The 25,238-nt window shown below is 36.6% G+C and overlaps 1 protein-coding gene and 1 long non-coding RNA gene across 4 annotated transcripts; one reads left to right on the top strand and one right to left on the bottom strand.

The window, feature by feature from the left end:
* Positions 1-24,219, top strand: LOC148186691 (uncharacterized). Of its 2 annotated transcripts, XR_015779407.1 has the most exons (6): positions 1-163; positions 1,058-1,435; positions 4,075-4,177; positions 4,255-4,530; positions 9,348-9,465; positions 23,753-24,219. It is a non-coding gene; the product is annotated as an uncharacterized LOC148186691 (long non-coding RNA). The 2 variants fall into 2 exon arrangements; XR_015779406.1 differs by having other exon boundaries at positions 4,075-4,530.
* On the bottom strand, positions 1,808-7,319 carry LOC121958128 (uncharacterized). Of its 2 annotated transcripts, none has more exons than XM_042506998.2 (3): positions 6,722-7,319; positions 4,283-4,518; positions 1,808-4,200 (listed from the first exon to the last, which is right to left on the bottom strand). In XM_042506998.2, exons 1-3 carry the CDS (start codon positions 7,224-7,226, stop codon positions 4,066-4,068), a joined length of 876 nt encoding a protein of 291 aa, XP_042362932.2. In that variant the 5' UTR covers positions 7,227-7,319; the 3' UTR covers positions 1,808-4,065. The 2 variants fall into 2 exon arrangements, with proteins under 2 accessions (XP_042362932.2, XP_087946249.1); XM_088090123.1 differs by having other exon boundaries at positions 6,737-7,319.
* Positions 24,220-25,238: the final 1,019 nt, after the last annotated feature.

Here is a 25,238-nt window from a genome sequence, read left to right as displayed (position 1 = left end):
GATGTAGGAGAGGTCTGTAACCAGAGTGCTTCAAGATTATTTGAAGTGAAGATCACCAGTAAGGTACCCGGCATGCAAACAATCTACATCTGCCAAGACTGTCAGCACTGTGGGACCGTTCCTGCTCAGCGGTGCAGAGCTCTGAAAGTCTTATCAACTCCTGGTAAATATTTCACCCTTCCTTTAATCTCTAAAAACAGTTATCTGCATATCTTATCTTTGCAACAGATGTCAAACCTACAGCAGGGAATGCTACTTTCTGGGACTTTAAGACATTTCTCTGATTTAAGGATGTTTCCAGGATTTTTGTATATTGCTACTGTTTTTGGACATTTTTAGGGTTTCATGACATTTCTAGGACCGTTTTAGACCATTTTTAGGATTTTTGGATGTTTCTAGGATTTTAGGACATTTCTCCTATTTTTGGACATTTCTAGGATTACAGGACATTTCTAGGATTCTAGGAAATTTAGACGATTTTAGGATGTTTCTAGGATTTTAGGACATTAAGGGCTTAGCTAGAACTTCTGTCAGGGGCTCCAGGGGATCCTCCAGCAGCCCTTTTTTTAATAAACAAGCTCAGTTTTGATGCTGTTTCATGCACTCTGCATACTAAAAGTATAAAAACATTTCCCAGTTTGAATCACTTGAATTTTTATTGTGAGTTAGAAAATGGGTGGGGGGGTCATCAGGCACTGTATTGGGAACCAGATTGGCTTGGGGGCCCTAAATTGAGTATCACTGACCTGAAGCCTCATTTGAAGGCAAGATAGTTTCGTAACTTTAGACATTGACATCGCCACAGTGATTTTAAAATTCAAACTGCATTTTAACGTCCATATTCATTTATTATTTTGCAATTTGAACTGCAAAGTAAGTCAGTACCAACGTCTTACAATATTTTTTTTATATCAGGAGACATATGACCCCTGAGAAGTTACAGTAGATGAGCTGCTAGCATGGCAAAGACAGCCAAATAGCAGCAAACAGTTCATTTAGGCCTAGCTGTTTGACTTTTTTAGTCACTCGTGACTCACCTATTTTTCTTGTTTTTCAGACTGACGATGTTCCTGAAAATGGTAGCAGCTTCCACCAAAACCAGTAAAGTTGTCTCCACTGTGAAAAAGTCACTGGGGATGTCAGAGGGAGAGACAAAGACAGAGCAGGAGAGCTGAAGTGATTCATGTGTTCAAAGTTTTCTCAGGAATTCAGAAGCCCACACAGACTCTCGGGCCTCCTGACTGCTGCACTTGAGTGAACTGCTCGAAGTTTCTGATGCCAACATTAATCAGTCAGATGAAAATCCCACCAGCGTGGAGAAGCCAGAGGGGCGCGGTGTCACACCGTACGCCTCCTCCAGGAATCCTCCATAAGGCTTCGACACTCTAGTGACAAATATCAGTGACCAGCAACAGACCAGCAGAGTCCATGTGATGTAAGTAGAAATAAAAAGTATAAAATCTTTTACTTTAGTGAACGTACTGATACAACAATATAAAAGTATTTCACTACAAGTGAAAGTTCTACTTAAATAAAAATACAGACGTATAATCAGCTAAATGTAATTAAAGTATCCAAAGTAAAAGTAGTTGTTCTGCAGAAAATTGGCCCTGAAAAATATATTATCAGATATTTTAGCATTAGATTTTTAATATTAATTAATGTTAAAACAGCATTTTACTGTTGTAGCTGTAATTTTACAATTTGGTTCTTTCATTTTTGTGAAATTATTAACAAATTACAAAAGAAGAAAAATAGTAAATTGACTTATGTTTCCTGTTTTTCCAGATTAAAGAGATTACAGAATTCAGAGAAAACAAATCACCCAAAAAATTGCTTTTGTTTTTGTGAATTATTAGATATTAGAAAAAACATGTATTGTCCAAACTCTAAAATAATAATCTCGTTAATTCAGGAAAAACAGGGGAAAAAAATTCTCACAGGTGACGGCATTACACATCTGCAGATTTGTATTCATCTTCTTGATTTTTTTTTTTTTTTTTGGCTTCTTTATTTTTGGGTGAGATATTTGAGAGTTTTTCCTCAGAAAGTCTTGGACATTTACATAAATTAAACAATTTGAGGAGTTAAGAGGGGAAATATCTTGTTGGAAGAACTTCTATCATCCCATGATCTCGTGCTTTCGGTAACCACCCGGCGATCATGACCGTAGGTGAGGGTCAAACATCGATGGACTGGTGAACCACAACGATCCAGCAGTGCTGTCCATCTCGTGCTGAACAAGACCCCAAGATACTTGAACTCCTTTGCTTGGGGCAGAAAATCCACCGTTTTCCGGCGGAGAACCCTGGTCTCAGATCTGGATGTGCTGACTCTCATCCCGACCGCTTCACGCTCGGCTGCGGACCGCCCCAGTGCATGCTGGATGTCACAGTGTGATGAACCTCACAGAACCACATCATCCGCATAAAAGCAGAGATGCAACTCTGTGGTCCTGAAATCAGACCTCTACCTCCCCCCTTGAGATTCTGTCCATGAATGTCACAAACAGCATCGGTGACAAGGGACGACCCTGGCGGAGGCCAACCCCGACTGGGAACGTGTTTGCTGAGTATGACAACGCAGCCCTCAGTTTGGTCATACAGGGACCGTATGAAGTAGCATAAAATGAAAATACTCAAGTAATGCATGAGTACTCTTCGCTCGTGCTTCACTAAAGTACTCGGACAAATGTACTCAGTTACATTCTTCCGTTGGGGATTATAATGTGTCATAAGTTTCTTCCCCATTGTTTGTAGGGATTTAATGCTTCACCCCCTCTTGACATCTTAAATGTTGAAAAATGAACAAACACTAACCCGCTTTGTTTTTCTCCAGCTTAATGTTGTTTCATGTGCACACTGATTCACCAGTACAGACAAAAACTGTGTGCCAGCTCCCCCTGGTGGACAATATTAAGTAATGTTCATACTCTCATACTCTTCGATTTGTTCTTGTCTGTGTTCAGATCCCACTTCTTTCTGCAACTGCACACATCCCCGTGACAAAAATAAATATGACAAATATGAAAAGTTAAATCAAACCAGCGTCAACTCTTTGGTTAGTACACCGAGCTTTCATCAGCTCCCTTTAATAACAAGCACAGCAAATATTAACACATTACAAACCAGCAGTGTGCAGAAACATTAACACATTAACACAATCTGAACAAAACTGCATCCTGTGTGTTTGTACAAAACAGCAGAAGAAAACAGGCAACAAACTGCAAAAAAATGAACGGCTCAACCCTCTGAAACCTCAGTAGTAGTAACATCACTTTTCTTGTCCTGCTGTCAGAAACCTAGTATTAAAAGTATTTAAAACTTCAAAATCTGAGAAAATTGGTGCAAATTCTTTCAAGAACATGAGAAAAAGGCAATGAACTTAGCAAGAAATGTTCCACAATTTTTAATAAATTTGTAGATTTAGAAAATTATTTTTTAAAAGCTAGGGGAAATTTTTAAAAAAGCTACTGAAAACTAGAGTTATAAATATCATTATTATACACTTAAATATATGCAGCAGATTTATTTTAATTTTAAGCACTTTTTCTGTGGAATTTACCTTTTTTGTTGTTGTTTTTCAGGTTATTTTCTTGTCCATTTTACTTTATTCTTGATCATTTAGGGTATTCCTTCTGTTTTTGTCGCCTACCCCCATTTTTTATATTCTATTTTTTTTTTTTACATGGGGAAAAAAGGCAGTCTTGGTATTAAATATTCCATAAATCATTAGAAAATTACCAAATAACTATGTAATAAAGCTTACAGAAAAAATATATATATTTAGTAATTTTTTATGTGTTTTCAGGTTATGTCGTGTTTTTGTTCCTTTACTTTTCCTTCCTTTTTTACATTTTTTTTTTTGCAAATTTCACATAATTTTCTTTTAACTTTTACTAATTTCTTTTTTATTTATCTATTTATTTATTGCCAATTTTTGGGTCATTTCTCGTTTGGTTGCTCATTGTCCTCTTTCCATTTTTTTGAAAGACAAGCCCATTTGACAGGTTTCACAGGGTTAATTCTTACAGTGCAGTCCGCCTCTGATCTTGCTCTCTGTGCTTTAATCCAGCTCCTCTCCGTTGGGCTCGTCGTGTGATGGCAGCGGAGGCTGTGCGAGCTGCCTTGACATCAGCGCCTCCTGGACGGGCTCTGGGAGTGGAGGCGGTTGGAGGGTAAAGAAGACCAGTTTGCGATCCTAAAGTATGAAACAAAAACAGCTTTGTTACTGCATTTTATTTTCTCTTTACAGCGGTGTTTGAGGAGGAGCGGCGACTTACAGCAGGAAGTCCAGCAGGTGGATAATACACAGCATGCGACTGGAAGTGGGAGAACATCAGGGGTCCGTGGAGGGCTTCGTTGTAAAGCCCAGCAGGCACGGGTGGCAACCATGGCATGTTGAGCAGAAAGTTTGGACACGGAGCGAAGCCGCTGGAGAAATGACCCAAAACCTCCAATGGGAAGTGGATAAAAGGCAGAGGTGCAGTCTGGCCAAATTCATTGAAGTGAGGGGCACCTGGAAGGAAAGGTAGGTCATTACAAACAACATTTGCACCTTGACATCTTCTTAAAGATTCCTTAAATAAATTTTAGACTGGTGTCTCAGTGTAAGAGGAGATTTCTCCTTATCCATCAACAGTCGAGCCGTAATTCAGTCATACATGTCAAGAATATACACACGATAACATTACAACGGCTGCTGCAACAAACGGTTTCATTATGAATTAATAATAACTGATTTTTTTTAAAAAGTTGGGGTAAAAACTTTTAAATTTCTCAGAGCTCCTGACATCTTCAAATAGCGTGTTTTGTCGATCATATTCCAAATCCTCAAAATATTTAATTAACTACCGTTGGAGTTAATTACAAATACTTACATTGGTGGAGAAGTATTCAGATTCTTTACTTGAGTAAAAGTAGCGATACTAGACTGGGAAAATACTCCACTACAAGTACAAGTGCAACCTTAAGTAAAACTGTGCAGATATTAGGCTATTATCTCAATTTAATTGTAAAGTAAAAGTACTTATTCTGCAGAAAAATATTCCATGTCAACAAAAAAAAAAAAACTAAGCTACAAATGTTTATCTTTTATCAAAATCACTTAATTCTACACGTCTCATTTAAAATTTTGCCAAAATAAGTGAAAAAACTATGGGTTTTTTTCAACTTCAGGATTTCATCCTCAACTTAAAAAAAGAAAACAAAACTATAAAACATCAAATAGCAAGTTTTTAAAATCACAAAAATAATTTATAATATATAATTTATATTTGTAGCTAAAGTCACAACTTAGCCAGCCCCCGCCTCTGATAAATAAAGAACAGTCCCTTGTCTTAATGTTTACTATCTGTTTGTAGTGCTCTGGTTTATCATGATTCATTGTTTTTGTTAGGAAGTTGGCCATTTGATGTTATTATGTTTGTCTTTTTTTAACTTTACATGAAATAGTATTGAATAAAAATAAATATTATGAATTACTATAAAGTCTTTAGGTGTAATGATAGTATCTAAATGTAATCTATATGCAATTATGGTGCTTAAAAAATTAATAAAATTTAAATAAGAGTTAATGGTGAAGTAATGAGTCCTAAACCGCAGTAGTCCGTTAGCCTTTTAGCACTTATGGTTCCCTCGTCTAAAAGCCTATGGGTTTTTTGAATGGGTTTTCGTTAAAATGCCCTGAATAAGGTCTGTAGTTAACACAGGCTTAATATATTTAGACGTTTTGTTCTGCAACATAAAATACGTCCACTTAAACACGATTTTTGAACTTTTAAACACCGAAACTCATTAAACTCACTTCTCCGCCTTTACAGCTTTACAGAGTCGCACTCTGACTTGTAGATTTATCTGTTTATGATATTTTTTGGTCGTGTTTTAACGTGTTTTTACAGTGATTATAGCGGTGACGTTTAAGTCATGCGACCGTGATGTAGTTCATGTATAGCCTAACAATAGCTTTTTCCTTCTGATGATGTCATTTACTCTTCAATACACACAAAAGTGGTGTTCATCTGTAAAGATTATCATGCTGAACAAAACGCGTAAGTCTCATAAACTTGTGTTTGTCACAGAGCTTATTTTTGGCTAGTGGTTTTTTGGGCTGCTTACTTCCTGGTTGGCCTACAAAAATAAGGTATCCCTTCACTCTAGTCAGCAAACTTCTCCTATTTTTCGCGCCATTTTCCTCCCTCCCATTGTGTGCGTGCGGTGTGTGCGCGTGTCTTTGCGCCACCTGCGCAGCTTGGCGCGCAGTTATGTTTCATTGTTCCATTTATGGCCTTTGAACATCAGATCGTTAGTGTTTTGAATATCTCTCAAGTCTTAATCAATAAAAACATTTAAAAAACTGGTTCATTTCAACAGAAAATCCCAAATTCTATCATTTTACTCACACTCCCACTCATGTAGACAAAATAGTATTGAAGTTATGTTACATCTGTCAGCCACTTTTATTTTAAAATATAGTTTTGGAGCTCTGATGGATCAGAATTGATTGTTTTTGTTAGGACTTTTGGTAGCAAACAATAAGTCAAAACAGTTCTGCCACAACATAAATATCTCTTACAGTAACAACTTTCCTTAGCTAACATTAACTTCCAGTAGCCTTAAACTAAACATGTCTGTGAGCTAATGTTTTATTTGCTAACCCTAATTTGGAAACTAGGCTTACACATTATCAGGAGAAAATAACGCACTAAAAGCTTTCACGTTACATGTCTGTTCCTCACTGGAAGCTGAGGGCACTTTTCCGTAGTCCAAACCGGCCGCAGCCTCTCTTCCCGCGGCAGCTCCGCTCCGGAGATCCAGGGGGCTCCTGGCGTTGGTGGCGGCTCGCTCTGAGGCCCCATCCGCTAGGAGACACACGCGTCCAGACGTGGCCGACGGACGAGCGCCTCCGCCCGGGGCCGCGGCGCTACTAGTCCCCTCAACCTCTTCTTTCACCACGGTGACTCCGGTGTGTCCGCCGGGTCGCTGCTCTTTACTTTTGGGGTGATTTTTCTTCTGATTTCGCTGGACGGCGGTGATCCGAGTCCGCTGGGTGATGATATAACACGCCCAACAGTCACACTGGAGAAAGGGACAGTGCTTCATGTGGCCCTTCTTGGGGATGATGATCCCGTGGTGTCGGCACCGGGTGCATTTCGGCTGTCTACGGCTCTGCTCGGCGGCGGCTACCGTCAATTCTGCGGATACCGATCTTTCTTTGGACAGGGACATTATTAGCTGGTTGATGACTATAATTATTTGTGTCACAGCTGAGAAAGCAGCCAGAGAGGCTCCCGTCTCACACCTGTGGGAATTTATGACCCAGGCTGAACTTTGTATAAAATGTATCATTTTTTTTTATCATGTGACTGACTAAGAGACAAGGGTCATATACGGTCATTAATAGGAAATTTAGCTTATTGTTGCTATGCAGATATGTCGTAAAAAAAGTATAGTATGCTGGTTGTCATAGTGTCATAGTAGAGTATTTCATTTAAAAAAGAAAAATCATGAAATGTCATGGTATAGTTTTTGGTTTAAAAAAGTTATCATAATATAGTATGTTGTGAAAAATTGTCATAAAAAATCATAGTGTAGCATGTTATAAAAAAAAAGTAAAATATCATAGTATAGTATTTTGTGGGGAAAAAAATCATAAAAATGCCATTGTATAACAAAAGATTTATCTTATTGTTATTGTGCAGTCAACTTAAAAAATAGGAAAGTCAAAGTAAACTTTTTTTTAGAAATGTATTTAAACGTGTTTATAACTACTGACATTTTTTATGTGGCAATTTTGTTTTTGTTTTAATTTTCATTTTTGTTTTAAAGACATATTGTGACATTTTTTTTGACATACCGTACTATGACATCTTTTATAACATGCTATACTGTGACATTTTTATGAAAATTTTTATGTCATAAAAATTTATAAAGAAGGAATCATAGTTTGGGAAGCTTTAAACATTGATTAAAAAGTCATAGTGTAGTATATCATAAAGAAATTTCTAAATAGTCATAGGTTAGAATTCTATTTAAAAAAAAATACATAAAAAGTCCTAATATATTATGTCATTAAAAAACAGAAACTCATAGTATAGTGTGCTATAAAAAATGGTGTGGGACAACTTATGTTGGAAAGACCTTTTTATCATGACAGCTTTAGACTGAAACTCTTTGTGCTTTGCGTGTGTGTGTGTGTGTTTGTGTGTGTCCTGGTAGCCATTGTGAATAATGATCTAACTCGTCAGACACCAAGTTCTTTACACATCCATGCACTGCTAGAAAATGCCCCGTAAAAATCCTTCATAAACAGCAGCAGCATACATGTTTTCTACATGCTGAAATTTTCTCTGTGCTCTGGTTTATGTTGGACAACCTAAATGTGCTTTAAAGACTCGCATATCGGGACACAAAACTCCAATGGGCACACAACACATGTACAATGCTACTGCCCTGCACAATGCACCGGCTAAACGTGGCTCTGCAGCATCAGTGAAGCTCTGGGGAATTTTTAAAAAATGAATAAATTACTCGAAAAAATGAATTGCCAGATTTGGTGCCATTGTCAGGTCATCGCTACATAGAGAGACTTACTGGATTCACACTCTTAACACAGATCAGTCCTGTGGCTCAAAACAAGAACTGAATTTGTCAAGTTTTCTTTAATTTGTTACGCGTGACAGACGCAATGCCTGTACTTTTTCTATTTTGTACCTTTAAATTTGTATGTAGTACTTTTAGTTTTTGTAACTAAACAGATGTCAGTCTTTTTTTGATGCCATTGTGGTGCATGGGGCATGGCATTGACAATGGTGGCTCCCACTTGTGGATATTTTATAGATTTGAAATCCTGATCATATCCACTGAGAAAAGCCCAGCTGTTGAAGGTTGACTCTATATGTGAATACCTCTTTGTCGTTGGAACCACAGACTGTATATAAAGATGGACGTCACGCCCCCACTTAACCCCGCTATGTTCATTTGCGAAAAAAATATCCAGGATTCACGCTTTGCCTTCTAGCGAGGGTGATGTCACTGAGAGCCCGCATCTCATTACAGCCGAACTTATGGCGATGAGAACTACCTTCACTGACAGAGACCATCTTTGGAAGAAATTTATTTGGCGTTAACTTTGAGTTTTTAGTTTAACCAATGTCCATCCAATAACATGGAGGAGTGGGCCCAAGGACCAGTACTGCAGTCAGACACCAGGGGGCGATCGAGATTGAAAAACCTCACTTAGGGGGCGCTGTCATGTCGTCCATCTTTAGATACAGTCTATGGTTTGGACAGTTGAAACATTTGCCTGTTTGCACAATTAAAGGGTCTTATTTAATTTGTGTATTCCAGTTCTTTCGTCTCCCTTGGAAAGTATCTGTCCTTGACGTGAGGAGGATCTGATTTGGCCGCATGCTGTCGGACAGTTCGTGGGGAATCCTGCTTCACTAAAACCTCGTCTTAGTTAAAGGTATGTCAATCATTGTCACAAAAGTCATGATGTTATGTCATAAATCTGCAAATGTCTTTGTTTTATTCATACTATACAGTGGTGTAAGAAGAAAATTTAAAGAAATCACAGTATGGTGTGTGATTTTAAAAAATGCAAAAAAAGTCATACTATAATATGGAAAGGAAATAGTCATGATTTTGGGTAACTTACTATACTATGACGTTTTTTCATGATTTTGGGCGACATACTATAATAGGCATTTTTTTCATGATTTTGGAGGACAGACTATAGTGTGATGTTTTTCATGATTTTGGACGACATACAATACTATCTTTTTTCACAATTTCAGACAATGTACTACACTATGACTTTTTTTCACGATTTTGGACCATATATGCTATACTGAGACTTTTATTCATCATTTTGACTTTTGACATTTTTCGATATACTATAATGACTCATTTTCGGTCTTTTTCTTGATATGCTATATTAACACCACTTCGGCTGTTTTATGAACAAGCAATTCTTTTTTCAACATGCTATATTATTGTAATTTTGGCCGTTTCTGAAACATTCTGTGCCATGGTGTGTCTCGGCACGCTGTTTTATGAAGTTTCATTTTTGACATTTTTCACCGGACCAAGTAATGCTTTTTCGGTCATATTGACATGCCATATTAGGGTTTTTTTGGCCAATTTTGCAACTTTCTTTTCTATGGCGTGTCTCAGCACGCTATTTGAGGAGGTTTTCAATAGTTTTCAGCAGTTTTTGGGACGTGTCAAATTTTGACATTTTTGCCATACTATAGCCTTGCATTTTGGGTCGTGTTTTGGACATGCTATTTTATCGTGTTCTTGGCCGTTTTTGCGAATTTCTTTGCTGTGGCATGTGTTAGCACGCTATTTTAGGAGGTTTTCAATAGTTTTCAGCAGTTTTTGGGACGTTTCAAATTTTGACATTTTTGCCATACTATAGCCTTGCATTTTGGGTCATTTTTGGACATTCCATTTTATCATGTTTTGAGCTGTTTTATCAAAGTTTTTTCCTAAGGCATGTTTCAGCGTGCTATTTAAGAAGGTTTTCAGTAGTTTTTAGCAGTTTTTGGGACATATCAAATTTTGCCATTTTTGCCATAGTATAGCCTTGCATTTTGGATCATTTTTCGGCATGCTATTTTATGTTTTTTTTGCAACTTTCTTTGCTATGGCGTGTCTCAGCAAGCTATTTAAGGAGGTTTTCAATAGTTTTTAGCAGTTTTTGGGACGTGTCAAATTTTGACTTTTTTGCCATACTATAGCCTTGCATTTTGGGTCGTTTTTCGGCATGCTATTTTATGTTTTTTTTTGCAACTTTCTTTGCTATGGCGTGTTTCAGCATGCTATTTCAGGAGGTTTTCAATAGTTTTTAGCAGTTTTTGGGATGTGTCAAATTTTGACAGTTTTGCCATACTGTTGCCTTGCTTTTTAGGTCGTGTTTTGGACATTCCATTTTATCGTGTTTTTAGCAGTTTTTGCAACTTTCTTTGCTGTGGCATGTGTTAGCACGCTGTTGACTGTTTTGCCATACTATAACCTTGCATTTTGGGTCATTTTTTCGACATGCTGTTTTATCGTGTTTTTGGCCGTTTTTCCAACTTTCCTTGCTATGGTGTGTTTGAGCACGCTATTTAGGGAGGTTTTCAATAGTTTTTAGTAGTTTTTGGGACGTGTCAAATTTTGACATTTTTTGCCATACTATAGCCTTACTTTTTCTGTCATTTTTTCGACATGCCATTTTATGGTGTTTTGGGACGTTTTTGCAACTTTCTTTGCTATAGTGTGTCGCAGCACACTATTTAAGGAGGTTTTCAACAGTTTTCAGCAGTTTTTGGGATGTGTCAAATTTTAACATTTTTGCCATACTATAGCCTTGCATTTTGGGTTGTGTTTTGGACATTCTATTTTACCGTGTTTTTGCAACTTTCTTTGGTATGGCGTGTGTTAGCACGCTATTTAAGGAGGTTTTCAACAGTTTTCAGCAGTTTTTAGGACGTGTCAAATTTTGACTTTTTTGCCATACTATAGCCTTGCATTTTGGGTCATTTTTTCAACATTCCATTTTATCGTGTTATGAGGTATTTTTGCAAAGTTCTTTGCTAAGGCGTGTTTCAGCATGCTATTTAAGGAGGTTTTCAATAGTTTTTAGCATTTTTTGGGACATGTCAAATTTTGATATTTTTGCCATACTATAGCCTTGCATTTTGGGTCATTTTTTCGACATGCTGTTTAATGGTGTTTTGGGCCGTTTTTGCAACTTTCTTTGCTATGGCGTGTTTCAGCATGCTATTTCAGGATGTTTTCAATAGTTTTTAGCAGTTTTTGGGATGTGTCAAATTTTGACTGTTTTGCCATACTATAGCCTTGCATTTTGGGTCGAGTCTTGGACATGCTATTTTACCGTGTTTTTGCCGTTTTTGCAACTTTCTTTGCTCAGGCATGTTTCAGCATGCTATTTAAAGGGGTTTTCAGTAGTTTTTAACATGTCAAATTTTGACATTTTTGCCATACTATAGCCTTACTTTTTCTGTAATTTTTTCGACATGCCATTTTATGGTGTTTTGGGACGTTTTTGCAACTTTCTTTGCTATGGTGTGTTGCAGCACACTATTTAAGGAGGTTTTCAACAGTTTTCAGCAGTTTTTGGACTTGCCAATTTTTGACATTTTTGCCATACTATAGCCTTGCATTTTGGGTCGTTTTATGGACATTCCATTTTATCGTGTTTTTAGCTATTTATGCAAAGTTCTTTGCTATGGAATGTTTCAGCACGCTATTTAAGGAGGTTTTCAATCATCTTTAGCAGTTTTTAGGACGTGTCAAATTTTGACTGTTTTGCCATACTATAGCCTTGCATTTTGGGACGTTTTTTCGACATGCTATTTTATTGTGTTTTTAGCCGTTTTTGCAACTTTCTTTACTATGGACGGTGTACGCACGTTATTTAAGGGGGTTTTTAATCATTTTCAGCAGTTTTTGGGACGTGTCAAATTTTGACTTTTTTGCCATACTATAGCCTTGCATTTTGGGTCATTTTTTAAGTCATGCTGTTTTATGGTGTTTTGGGCCGTTGTTGCAACTTTCTTTGCTATGGTGTGTCGCAGCACACTATTTAAGGAAGTTTTCAATAGTTTTCAGCAGTTTTTGGACTTGCCAATTTTTGACATTTTTGCCATACTATAGCCTAGCATTTTGGGTCATTTTGTCGACATGCTGTTTTATGGTGTTTTGGGCCGTTTTTGCAACTTTCTTTGCTGTGGCATGTGTACGCACGCTATTTAAGGAGGTTTTCAATCATTTTTGGCAGTGTTTGGGACATGTCAAATTTTGACTTTTTTGCCATACTATAGCCTTGCATTTTGGGTCGTTTTTTGGACATTCCATTTTATCATGTTTTTAGCTATTTATGCAAAGTTCTTTGCTATGGAATGTTTCAGCAGGTTATTTAAGGAGGTTTTCAATAGTTTTTAGCATTTTTTGGGACATGTCAAATTTTGACTTTTTTGCCATACTATAGCCTTGCATTTTGGTTCATGTTTTAGACATGCTGTTTTATGGTGTTTTCGGCCGTTGTTGCAACTTTCTTTGCTATGGTGTTTTGCAGCACACTATTTAAGGAGGTTTTCAACAGTTTTCAGCAGTTTTTGGACTTGCCAATTTTTGACATTTTTGCCATACTATAGCCTTGCATTTTGGGTCGTTTTTTGGACATTCCATTTTATCGTGTTTTGAGGTATTTTTGCAAAGTTCTTTGCTAAGGCATGTTTCAGCATGCTATTTAAGGAGGTTTTCACAATAGTTTTTAGCATTTTTTGGGACATGTCAATTTTTGACATTTTTGCCATACTATAGCCTTGCATTTTGGTTCATTTTTAAGTCATGCTGTTTTATGGTGTTTTGGGCGTTGTTGCAACTTTCTTTGCTATGGTGTTTTGCAGCACACTATTTAAGGAGGTTTTCAATAGTTTTCAGCAGTTTTTGGACTTGCCAATTTTTGACATTTTTGCCATACTATAGCCTTGCATTTTGGGTCGTTTTTTCGACATGCTCTTTTATGGTGTTTTGAGCTGTTTTTGCAAAGTTCTTTGCTATGGCGTGTTTCAGCATGCTATTTCAGGATGTTTTCAATAGTTTTTAGCAGTTTTCGGGATGTGTCAAATTTTGACTGTTTTGCCATACTATAGCCTTGCATTTTGGGTAGTCTTGGACATGCTATTTTACCGTGTTTTTGCCGTTTTTGCAACTTTCTTTGCTCAGGCATGTTTCAGCATGCTATTTAAAGGGGTTTTCAGTAGTTTTTAGCATTTTTTGGAACATGTCAAATTTTGACATTTTTGCCATACTATAGCCTTACTTTTTCTGTAATTTTTTCGACATGCCATTTTATGGTGTTTTGGGACGTTTTTGCAACTTTCTTTGCTATGGTGTGTTGCAGCACACTATTTAAGGAGGTTTTCAACAGTTTTCAGCAGTTTTTGGACTTGCCAATTTTTGACATTTTTGCCATACTATAGCCTTGCATTTTGGGTCGCTTTTATGGACATTCCATTTTATCGTGTTTTTAGCTATTTATGCAAAGTTCTTTGCTATGGAATGTTTCAGCACGCTATTTAAGGAGGTTTTCAATCATCTTTAGCAGTTTTTAGGACGTGTCAAATTTTGACTGTTTTGCCATACTATAGCCTTGCATTTTGGGACGTTTTTTCGACATGCTATTTTATTGTGTTTTTAGCCGTTTTTGCAACTTTCTTTACTATGGACGGTGTACGCATCGTTATTTAAGGGGGTTTTTAATCATTTTCAGCAGTTTTTGGGACGTGTCAAATTTTGACTTTTTTGCCATACTATAGCCTTGCATTTTGGGTCATTTTTTGACATGCCATTTTATGGTGTTTTTAGCTATTTATGCAAAGTTCTTTGCTATGGTGTTTCAGCACGCTATTTAAGGAGATTTTCAATCATCTTTAGCAGTTTTTAGGACTTGTCAAATTTTGACATTTTGCCATACTATAGCCTAGCATTTTGGGTCATTTTGTCAACATGCTGTTTTATGGTGTTTTTAATGTTTTGCAACTTTCTTTACTGTGGCATGTATGCATCGCTATTTAAGGAGGTTTTCAATCATTTTTGGCAGTGTTTGGGACATGTCAAATTTTGACTTTTTTGCCATACTATAGCCTTGCATTTTGGGTCGTTTTTTGGACATTCCATTTTATCATGTTTTTAGCTATTTATGCAAAGTTCTTTGCTATGGAATGTTTCAGCAGGTTATTTAAGGAGGTTTTCAATAGTTTTTAGCATTTTTTGGGACATGTCAAATTTTGACTTTTTTGCCATACTATAGCCTTGCATTTTGGTTCATGTTTTAGACATGCTGTTTTATGGTGTTTTCGGCCGTTGTTGCAACTTTCTTTGCTATGGTGTTTTGCAGCACACTATTTAAGGAGGTTTTCAACAGTTTTCAGCAGTTTTTGGACTTGCCAATTTTTGACATTTTTGCCATACTATAGCCTTGCATTTTGGGTCGTTTTTTGGACATTCCATTTTATCGTGTTTTTAGCTATTTTTGCAAAGTTCTTTGCTATGGAATGTTTCAGCACGCTATTTAAGGAGCTTTTCAATGGTCTTTAGCAGTTTTTAGGACGTGTCAAATTTTGACTGTTTTGCCATACTATAGCCTTGCATTTTGGGACGTTTTTTCGACATGCTATTTTATCGTGTTTTTAGCCGTTTTTGCAACTTTCTTTGCTATGGCGTGTGTACGCATGTTATTTAAGGAGGTTTTCAATAGTTTTTAGCATTTTTTGGGACATGTCAAATTTTGACATTTTTGCCATACTATAGCCTTGCATTTTGGGTCATTTTTTAAGTCATGCTGTTTTATGGTGTTTTGGGCCGTTGTTGCAACTTTCTTTGCTATGGTGTGTCGAAGCACACTATTTAAGGAGGTTTTCAATAGTTTTTAGCAGTTTTTGGACTTGCCAATTTTTGACATTTTTGCCATACTATAGCCTTGCATTTTGGGTCGTTTTTTGGACATTCCATTTTATCGTGTTTTTAGCTATTTATGCAAAGTTCTTTGCTATGGAATGTTTCAGCACGCTATTTAAGGAGATTTTCAATCATCTTTAGCAGTTTTTAGGACGTGTCAAATTTTGACTGTTTTGCCATACTATAGCCTTGCATTTTGGGACGTTTTTTCAACATGCTATTTTATTGTGTTTTTAGCCGTTTTTGCAACTTTCTTTACTATGGCGTGTGTACGCATGTTATTTAAGGAGGTTTTCAATCATTTTCAGCAGTTTTTGGAACGTGTCAAATTTTGACTTTTTTGCCATACTATAGCCTTGCATTTTGGGTCATTTTTTCAACATTCCATTTTATCGTGTTTTGAGGTATTTTTGCAAAGTTCTTTGCTAAGGCGTGTTTCAGCATGCTATTTAAGGAGGTTTTCAATAGTTTTTAGCATTTTTTGGGACATGTCAAATTTTGACATTTTTGCCATACTATAGCCTTGCATTTTGGGTCATTTTTTAAGTCATGCTGTTTTATGGTGTTTTGGGCTGTTGTTGCAACTTTCTTTGCTATGGTGTGTCGAAGCACACTATTTAAGGAGGTTTTCAATAGTTTTTAGCAGTTTTTGGACTTGCCAATTTTTGACATTTTTGCCATACTATAGCCTTGCATTTTGGGTCGTTTTTTGGACATTCCATTTTATCGTGTTTTTAGCTATTTATGCAAAGTTCTTTGCTATGGAATGTTTCAGCACGCTATTTAAGGAGATTTTCAATCATCTTTAGCAGTTTTTAGGACGTGTCAAATTTTGACTGTTTTGCCATACTATAGCCTTGCATTTTGGGACGTTTTTTCGACATGCTATTTTATTGTGTTTTTAGCCGTTTTTGCAACTTTCTTTACTATGGCGTGTGTACGCACGTTATTTAAGGAGGTTTTCAATCATTTTCAGCAGTTTTTGGAACGTGTCAAATTTTGACTTTTTTGCCATACTATAGCCTTGCATTTTGGGACGTTTTTTCGACATGCTATTTTATCGTGTTTTTAGCCGTTTTTGCAACTTTCTTTGCTATGGCGTGTGTACGCACGTTATTTAAGGAGGTTTTCAATAGTTTTTAGCATTTTTTGGGACATGTCAAATTTTGACATTTTTGCCATACTATAGCCTTGCATTTTGGGTCATTTTTTAAGTCATGCTGTTTTATGGTGTTTTGGGCCGTTGTTGCAACTTTCTTTGCTATGGTGTGTCGGCTAACACTATTTAAGGAGGTTTTCAATAGTTTTCAGCAGTTTTTGGACCTGCCAATTTTTGACATTTTTGCCATACTATAGCCTTGCATTTTGGGTCGTTTTTTGGACATTCCATTTTATCGTGTTTTTAGCTATTTATGCAAAGTTCTTTGCTATGGAATGTTTCAGCACGCTATTTAAGGAGATTTTCAATCGTCTTTAGCAGTTTTTAGGACGTGTCAAATTTTGACTGTTTTGCCATACTATAGCCTTGCATTTTGGGACGTTTTTTCGACATGCTATTTTATCGTGTTTTTAGCCGTTTTTGCAACTTTCTTTGCTATGGCGTGTGTACGCACGTTATTTAAGGAGGTTTTCAATAGTTTTTAGCATTTTTTGGGACATGTCAAATTTTGACATTTTTGCCATACTATAGCCTTGCATTTTGGGTCATTTTTTCAACATTCCATTTTATCGTGTTTTGAGGTATTTTTGCAAAGTTCTTTGCTAAGGCGTGTTTCAGCATGCTATTTAAGGAGGTTTTCAATAGTTTTTAGCATTTTTTGGGACATGTCAATTTTTGACATTTTTGCCATACTATAGCCTTGCATTTTGGGTCATTTTTTCGACATGCTGTTTTATGGCGTTTTGGGCCGTTGTTGCAACTTTCTTTGCTGTGGCATGTGTACGCACGCTATTTGAGGAGGTTTTCAATAATTTTTGGCAGTGTTTGGGACATGTCAAATTTTGACTTTTTTGCCATACTATAGCCTTGCATTTTGGGACGTTTTTTCAACATGCTATTTTAATGTGTTTTTAGCCGTTTTTGCAACTTTCTTTGCTATAGCGTGTGTACGCACGTTATTTAAGGAGGTTTTCAATAGTTTTTAGCATTTTTTGGGACATGTCAAATTTTGACTTTTTTGCCATACTATAGCCTTGCATTTTGGGTCATTTTTTAGACATGCTGTTTTATGGTGTTTTCGGCCGTTGTTGCAACTTTGTTTGCTATGGTGTGTCGCAGCACACTATTTAAGGAGGTTTTCAATAGTTTTCAGCAGTTTTTGGACTTGCCAATTTTTGACATTTTTGCCATACTATAGCCTTGCATTTTGGGTCGTTTTTTGGACATGCTGTTTTATGGCGTTTTCAGTTATTTATGCAACTTTCTTTGCTGTGGCATGTGTACGCACGCTATTTGAGGAGGTTTTCAATAATTTTTGGCAGTGTTTGGGACATGTCAAATTTTGACTTTTTTGCCATACTATAGCCTTGCATTTTGGGACGTTTTTTCAACATGCTATTTTATCGTGTTTTTAGCCGTTTTTGCAACTTTCTTTGCTATAGCGTGTGTACGCACGTTATTTAAGGAGGTTTTCAATAGTTTTTAGCATTTTTGGGACATGTCAAATTTTGACTTTTTGCCATACTATAGCCTTGCATTTTGGGTCATTTTTTAAGACATGCTGTTTTATGGTGTTTTTGGGCCGTTGTTGCAACTTTGTTTGCTATGGTGTGTCGCACACTATTTAAGGAGGTTTTCAATTGTTTTCAGCAGTTTTTGGACTTGCCAATTTTTGACATTTTTGCCATACTATAGCCTTGCATTTTGGGTCGTTTTTTGGACATGCTGTTTTATGGCGTTTTTAGCTATTTATGCAACTTTCTTTGCTGTGGAATGTGTCACGCACGCTATTTGAGGAGGTTTTCAATAATTTTTGGCAGTGTTTGGGACATGTCAAATTTTGACTTTTTTGCCATACTATAGCCTTGCATTTTGGGACGTTTTTTCAACATGCTATTTTATCGTGTTTTTAGCCGTTTTTGCAACTTTCTTTGCTATAGCGTGTGTACGCACGTTATTTAAGGAGGTTTTCAATAGTTTTTAGCATTTTTTGGGACATGTCAAATTTTGACTTTTTTGCCATACTATAGCCTTGCATTTTGGGTCATTTTTTCAACATTCCATTTTATCGTGTTTTGAGGTATTTTTGCAACGTTGTTTGCTAAGGCGTGTTTCAGCATGCTATTTAAGGAGGTTTTCAATAGTTTTTAGCATTTTTTGGGACATGTCAAATTTTGACATTTTTGCCATACTATAGCCTTGGATTTTGGTTCATTTTTTAGACATGCTGTTTTATGGTGTTTTGGGCCGTTGTTGCAACTTTCTTTGCTATTGTGTGTTGCAGCACACTATTTAAGGAAGTTTTTCAACAGTTTTCAGCAGTTTTTGGACTTGCCAATTTTTAACATTTTTGCCATACTATAGCCTTGCATTTTGGGTCGTTTTTCAACATGCCATTTTATCGTGTTTTAGCTATTTATGCAAAGTTCTTTGCTATAGCGTGTTTCAGCATCGTTATTTAAGGAGGTTTTCAATCATCTTTAGCAGTTTTAGGACATGTCAAATTTTGACTGTTTTGCCATACTATAGCCTTGCATTTTGGGACGTTTTTTCGACATGCTATTTTATTGTGTTTTTAGCCGTTTTTGCAACTTTCTTTACTATGGCGTGTGTACGCACATTATTTAAGGAGGTTTTCAATCATTTTCAGCAGTTTTTGGAACGTGTCAAATTTTGACTTTTTTGCCATACTATAGCCTTGCATTTTGGGACGTTTTTTCAACATGCTATTTTATCGTGTTTTTAGCCGTTTTTGCAACTTTCTTTGCTATAGCGTGTGTACGCACGTTATTTAAGGAGGTTTTCAATAGTTTTTAGCATTTTTTGGGACATGTCAAATTTTGACATTTTTGCCATACTATAGCCTTGCATTTTGGGTCATTTTTTAGTCATGCTATTTTATGGTGTTTTGGGCCGTTGTTGCAACTTTCTTTGCTATGGTGTGTCGAAGCACACTATTTAAGGAGGTTTTCAATAGTTTTCAGCAGTTTTTGGACTTGCCAATTTTTGACATTTTTGCCATACTATAGCCTTGCATTTTGGGTCATTTTTTGGACATTCCATTTTATCGTGTTTTCAGTTATTTATGCAAAGTTCTTTGCTATGGAATGTTTCAGCACGCTATTTAAGGAGATTTTCAATCGTCTTAAGCAGTTTTTAGGACGTGTCAAATTTTGACTGTTTTGCCATACTATAGCCTTGCATTTTGGGACGTTTTTTCGACATGCTATTTTATTGTGTTTTTAGCCGTTTTTGCAACTTTCTTTACTATGGCGTGTGTACGCACGTTATTTAAGGAGGTTTTCAATAGTTTTTAGCATTTTTTGGGACATGTCAAATTTTGACTTTTTTGCCATACTATAGCCTTGCATTTTGGGTCATTTTTTAGACATGCTGTTTTATGGTGTTTTCGGCCGTTGTTGCAACTTTGTTTGCTATGGTGTGTCGCAGCACACTATTTAAGGAGGTTTTCAATAGTTTTCAGCAGTTTTTGGACTTGCCAATTTTTGACATTTTTGCCATACTATAGCCTTGCATTTTGGGTCGTTTTTTGGACATTCCATTTTATCGTGTTTTTAGCTATTTATGCAAAGTTCTTTGCTATGGAATGTTTCAGCACGCTATTTAAGGAGGTTTTCAATCGTCTTTAGCAGTTTTTAGGACGTGTCAAATTTTGACTGTTTTGCCATACTATAGCCTTGCATTTTGGGTCATTTTTTCAACATTCTATTTTATCGTGTTTTGAGGTATTTTTGCAAAGTTCTTTGCTAAGGCGTGTTTCAGCATGCTATTTAAGGAGGTTTTCAATAGTTTTTAGCATTTTTTGGGACATGTCAAATTTTGACTTTTTTGCCATACTATAGCCTTGCATTTTGGGTCATTTTTTAGACATGCTGTTTTATGGTGTTTTCGGCCGTTGTTGCAACTTTGTTTGCTATGGTGTGTCGCAGCACACTATTTAAGGAGGTTTTCAATAGTTTTCAGCAGTTTTTGGACCTGCCAATTTTTGACATTTTTGCCATACTATAGCCTTGCATTTTGGGTCATTTTTTGGACATTCCATTTTATCGTGTTTTCAGTTATTTATGCAAAGTTCTTTGCTATGGAATGTTTCAGCACGCTATTTAAGGAGATTTTCAATCGTCTTAAGCAGTTTTTAGGACGTGTCAAATTTTGACTGTTTTGCCATACTATAGCCTTGCATTTTGGGACATTTTTTCGACATGCTATTTTATTGTGTTTTTAGCCGTTTTTGCAACTTTCTTTACTATGGCGTGTGTACGCACGTTATTTAAGGAGGTTTTCAATAGTTTTTAGCATTTTTTGGGACATGTCAAATTTTGACTTTTTTGCCATACTATAGCCTTGCATTTTGGGTCATTTTTTAGTCATGCTGTTTTATGGTGTTTTGGGCCGTTGTTGCAACTTTCTTTGCTATGGTGTGTCGAAGCACACTATTTAAGGAGGTTTTCAATAGTTTTCAGCAGTTTTTGGACTTGCCAATTTTTGACATTTTTGCCATACTATAGCCTTGCATTTTGGGTCATTTTTTGGACATTCCATTTTATCGTGTTTTCAGTTATTTATGCAAAGTTCTTTGCTATGGAATGTTTCAGCATGCTATTTAAGGAGATTTTCAATCGTCTTAAGCAGTTTTTAGGACTTGTCAAATTTTGACTGTTTTGCCATACTATAGCCTTGCATTTTGGGTCATTTTTTCAACATTCCATTTTATCGTGTTTTGAGGTATTTTTGCAAAGTTCTTTGCTAAGGCGTGTTTCAGCATGCTATTTAAGGAGGTTTTCAATAGTTTTTAGCATTTTTTGGGACTTGCCAATTTTTGACATTTTTGCCATACTATAGCCTTGCATTTTGGGTCGTTTTTTGGACATGCTGTTTTATGGCGTTTTGGGCCGTTGTTGCAACTTTCTTTGCTGTGGCATGTGTACGCACGCTATTTGAGGAGGTTTTCAATAATTTTTGGCAGTGTTTGGGACATGTCAAATTTTGACTTTTTTGCCATACTATAGCCTTGCATTTTGGGACGTTTTTTCAACATGCTATTTTATCGTGTTTTTAGCCGTTTTTGCAACTTTCTTTGCTATAGCGTGTGTACGCACGTTATTTAAGGAGGTTTTCAATAGTTTTTAGCATTTTTTGGGACATGTCAAATTTTGACATTTTTGCCATACTATAGCCTTGCATTTTGGGTCATTTTTTAGTCATGCTATTTTATGGTGTTTTGGGCCGTTGTTGCAACTTTCTTTGCTATGGTGTGTCGAAGCACACTATTTAAGGAGGTTTTCAATAGTTTTCAGCAGTTTTTGGACTTGCCAATTTTTGACATTTTTGCCATACTATAGCCTTGCATTTTGGGTCATTTTTTAGTCATGCTATTTTATGGTGTTTTGGGCCGTTGTTGCAACTTTCTTTGCTATGGTGTGTCGAAGCACACTATTTAAGGAGGTTTTCAATAGTTTTCAGCAGTTTTTGGACTTGCCAATTTTTGACATTTTTGCCATACTATAGCCTTGCATTTTGGGTCATTTTTTGGACATTCCATTTTATCGTGTTTTCAGTTATTTATGCAAAGTTCTTTGCTATGGAATGTTTCAGCACGCTATTTAAGGAGATTTTCAATCGTCTTAAACAGTTTTTAGGACGTGTCAAATTTTGACTGTTTTGCCATACTATAGCCTTGCATTTTGGGACGTTTTTTCCGACATGCTGTTTTATGGTGTTTTCAGCCGTTGTTGCAACTTTGTTTGCTATGGTGTGTCGCAGCACACTATTTAAGGAGGTTTTCAATAGTTTTCAGCAGTTTTTGGACTTGCCAATTTTTGACATTTTTGCCATACTATAGCCTTGCATTTTGGGTCGTTTTTTGGACATGCTGTTTTATGGTGTTTTGGGCCGTTGTTGCAACTTTCTTTGCTGTGGCGTGTGTACGCACGTTATTTAAGGAGGTTTTCAATAGTTTTTAGCATTTTTTGGGACATGTCAAATTTTGACTTTTTTGCCATACTATAGCCTTGCATTTTGGGTCATTTTTTAGACATGCTGTTTTATGGTGTTTTCGGCCGTTGTTGCAACTTTGTTTGCTATGGTGTGTCGCAGCACACTATTTAAGGAGGTTTTCAATAGTTTTTAGCAGTTTTTGGACTTGCCAATTTTTGACATTTTTGCCATACTATAGCCTTGCATTTTGGGTCGTTTTTTGGACATTCCATTTTATCGTGTTTTTAGCTATTTATGCAAAGTTCTTTGCTATGGAATGTTTCAGCACGCTATTTAAGGAGGTTTTCAATCGTCTTTAGCAGTTTTTAGGACGTGTCAAATTTTGATTGTTTTGCCAGACTATAGCCTTGCTTTTTGGGTTGTGTTTTGGACATGCTATTTTATCGTGTTTTTAGCAGTTTTTGCAACTTTCTTTGCTGTGGCATGTGTTAGCACGCTATTTTAGGAGGTTTTCAATAGTTTTCAGCAGTTTTTGGGACGTGTCAAATTTTGACTTTTTTGCCATACTATAGCCTTGTATTTTGGGTCATTTTTTCGACATGCTGTTTTATGGTGTTTTGGGTCGTTGTTGCAACTTTCTTTTCTATGGTGTGTTTCAGCACGCTATTTAAGGAGGTTTTCAATTGTTTTTAGCAGTTTTTGGGACATGTCAAATTTTGACATTTTTGCCATACTATAGCCTTGCTTTTTGGGTTGTGTTTTGGACATGCTATTTTATCGTGTTTTTAGCAGTTTTTGCAACTTTCTTTGCTGTGGCATGTGTTAGCACGCTATTTTAGGAGGTTTTTCATAGTTTTCAGCAGTTTTTGGGATGGGTCAAATTTTGACATTTTTGCCATACTATAGCCTTGTATTTTGGGTCGTGTCTTGGACGTGCTATTTTACCATGTTTTTGCCGTTGTTGCAACTTTCTTTGCTATGGTGTGTCGCAACACACTATTTAAGGAGGTTTTCAATCATTTTCAGCAGTTTTTGGACTTGCCAATTTTTGACATTTTTGCCATAGTATAGCCTTGCATTTTGGGTCAATTTATTGACTTGGTATTTTGTGGTGTTCGTGGCCTTTTTTTGCAACTTTCTCTGTTGTGGTGTGTCTTGGCAGGCTATTTCAAGTGGTTCTCAGGTGATTTTGGGACGTGGCATATTTTGCCATTATTTGCCAGAATTCAAATCCTCCTGTATGCATTCAAGGCCATCAGCAACCTTGTGCCTCCTCATCTGTCAGATCTCCTCCACTTCGCCATCTACTCCCACTCCCTTACATCCTCCTCCTCCATCCAACTCACCGTGCCCCTCGTCCGCCTCAGCAACATGGAAAGAAGAATCTTCAGCCGTTCTGCTCCCCAGCTCTGGAACTCACTCCCACCAGACATTCGAAACATTGACTTTTTTCCTGTCTTCAAATCAAGACTCAAAACTCACCTATTCAATATTGTTCACTCTGTGTTATTGCATTTTCAATTTTATACTGTGTGTAGCTTTTATCTGTTGTTTTATTGTAATCGTTTTATGTTTGTATAGTGTACTTGAGTGCTGAGAAAGACCATTATGAATAAAATGTTTTATTATACTATAGGCTTGCATTTTGGTTTATTTTTTCGAAATGCTATAATATAGTGTTTTTGGCAGTTTTTGCAACTTTCTATGTTATGGTTTGTCTCGGCACGCAATTAAAGGAGATTTTCAACAGTTTTCAGCTGTTTTTGGGACGTGTCATATTTTGACATTTTTGCCATACTATAGCCTTACATTCTGGGTAGTTTTTTTGACATTCCATTTTATTGTGTTTTTGGCCGTTTTTGCAACTTTCTTTGCTATGGCGTATATCAGCACGCTATTTTAGGAGTTATTCAATAGTTTTTAGCAGTTTTTGGGACGTGTCAAATTTTGACATTTTCGCCATACTATAGCCTTGCATGTTGGGTCGTGTTTTGGACATGCTATTTTATCGTGTTCTTGGCCGTTTCTGCAACTTTCTTTACTATGGCGTGTGTATGCACGTTATTTTAGGAGGTTTTTAATAGTTTTCAGCAGTTTTTGGGACATGTCAAATTTTGACATTTTTGCCATACTATAGCCTTGCATTTTGGGTCATTTTTTCAACATGCTATTTTATCGTGTTTTTAGCCGTTTTTGCAACTTTCTTTGCTGTGGCATGTGTTAGCATGCTTCTTTACGAGGTTTTCAATAGTTTTCAGCAGTTTTTGGGACATGTCAAATTTTGACTTTTTTGCCATACTATAGCCTTGCCTTTTGGGTCATTTTTTCGACATGCTGTTTTATGGTGTTTTTGGCCGTTTTTCCAACTTTCTTTTCTATGGTGTGTCGCAGCACACTATTTAAGGAGGTTTTCAATTGTTTTTATCAGTTTTTGGGACATGTCAAATTTTGACTTTTTTGCCATACTATAGCCTTGCTTTTTGGGTCGTGTTTTGGACATGCAATTTTATCGTGTTTTTAGCAGTTTTTGCAACTTTCTTTGCTGTGGCGTGTGTTAGCACGCTATTTTAGGAGGTTTTCAATAGTTTTCAGCAGTTTTTGGGACATGTCAAATTTTGACATTTTTGCCATACTATAGCCTTGTATTT

The sequence above is a fragment of the Plectropomus leopardus genome, chromosome 17, assembly GCF_026936395.1.
Source record: "Plectropomus leopardus strain MGB_pleo_1.0 chromosome 17, ASM2693639v1, whole genome shotgun sequence".
Classification (NCBI taxonomy): domain Eukaryota; kingdom Metazoa; phylum Chordata; class Actinopteri; order Perciformes; family Serranidae; genus Plectropomus; species Plectropomus leopardus.
This window is presented reverse-complemented; position numbering and strand designations above follow the sequence as displayed.

What these genes read in the sequence shown, in the direction of transcription:
- LOC121958128 (XM_042506998.2), bottom strand. Translation starts at nt 7,226, where the DNA reads ATGTCCCTGTCCAAAGAAAGATCGGTATCCGCAGAATTGACGGTAGCC. An exon ending in TTCCAGTGAGGAACAGACAT is followed by an intron (nt 4,519 to 6,721) that starts GTAACGTGAAAG and finishes CTTTCCTTCCAG; the next exon opens with GTGCCCCTCACTTCAATGAA. An exon ending in CACCTGCTGGACTTCCTGCT is followed by an intron (nt 4,201 to 4,282) that starts GTAAGTCGCCGC and finishes TTCATACTTTAG; the next exon opens with GATCGCAAACTGGTCTTCTT.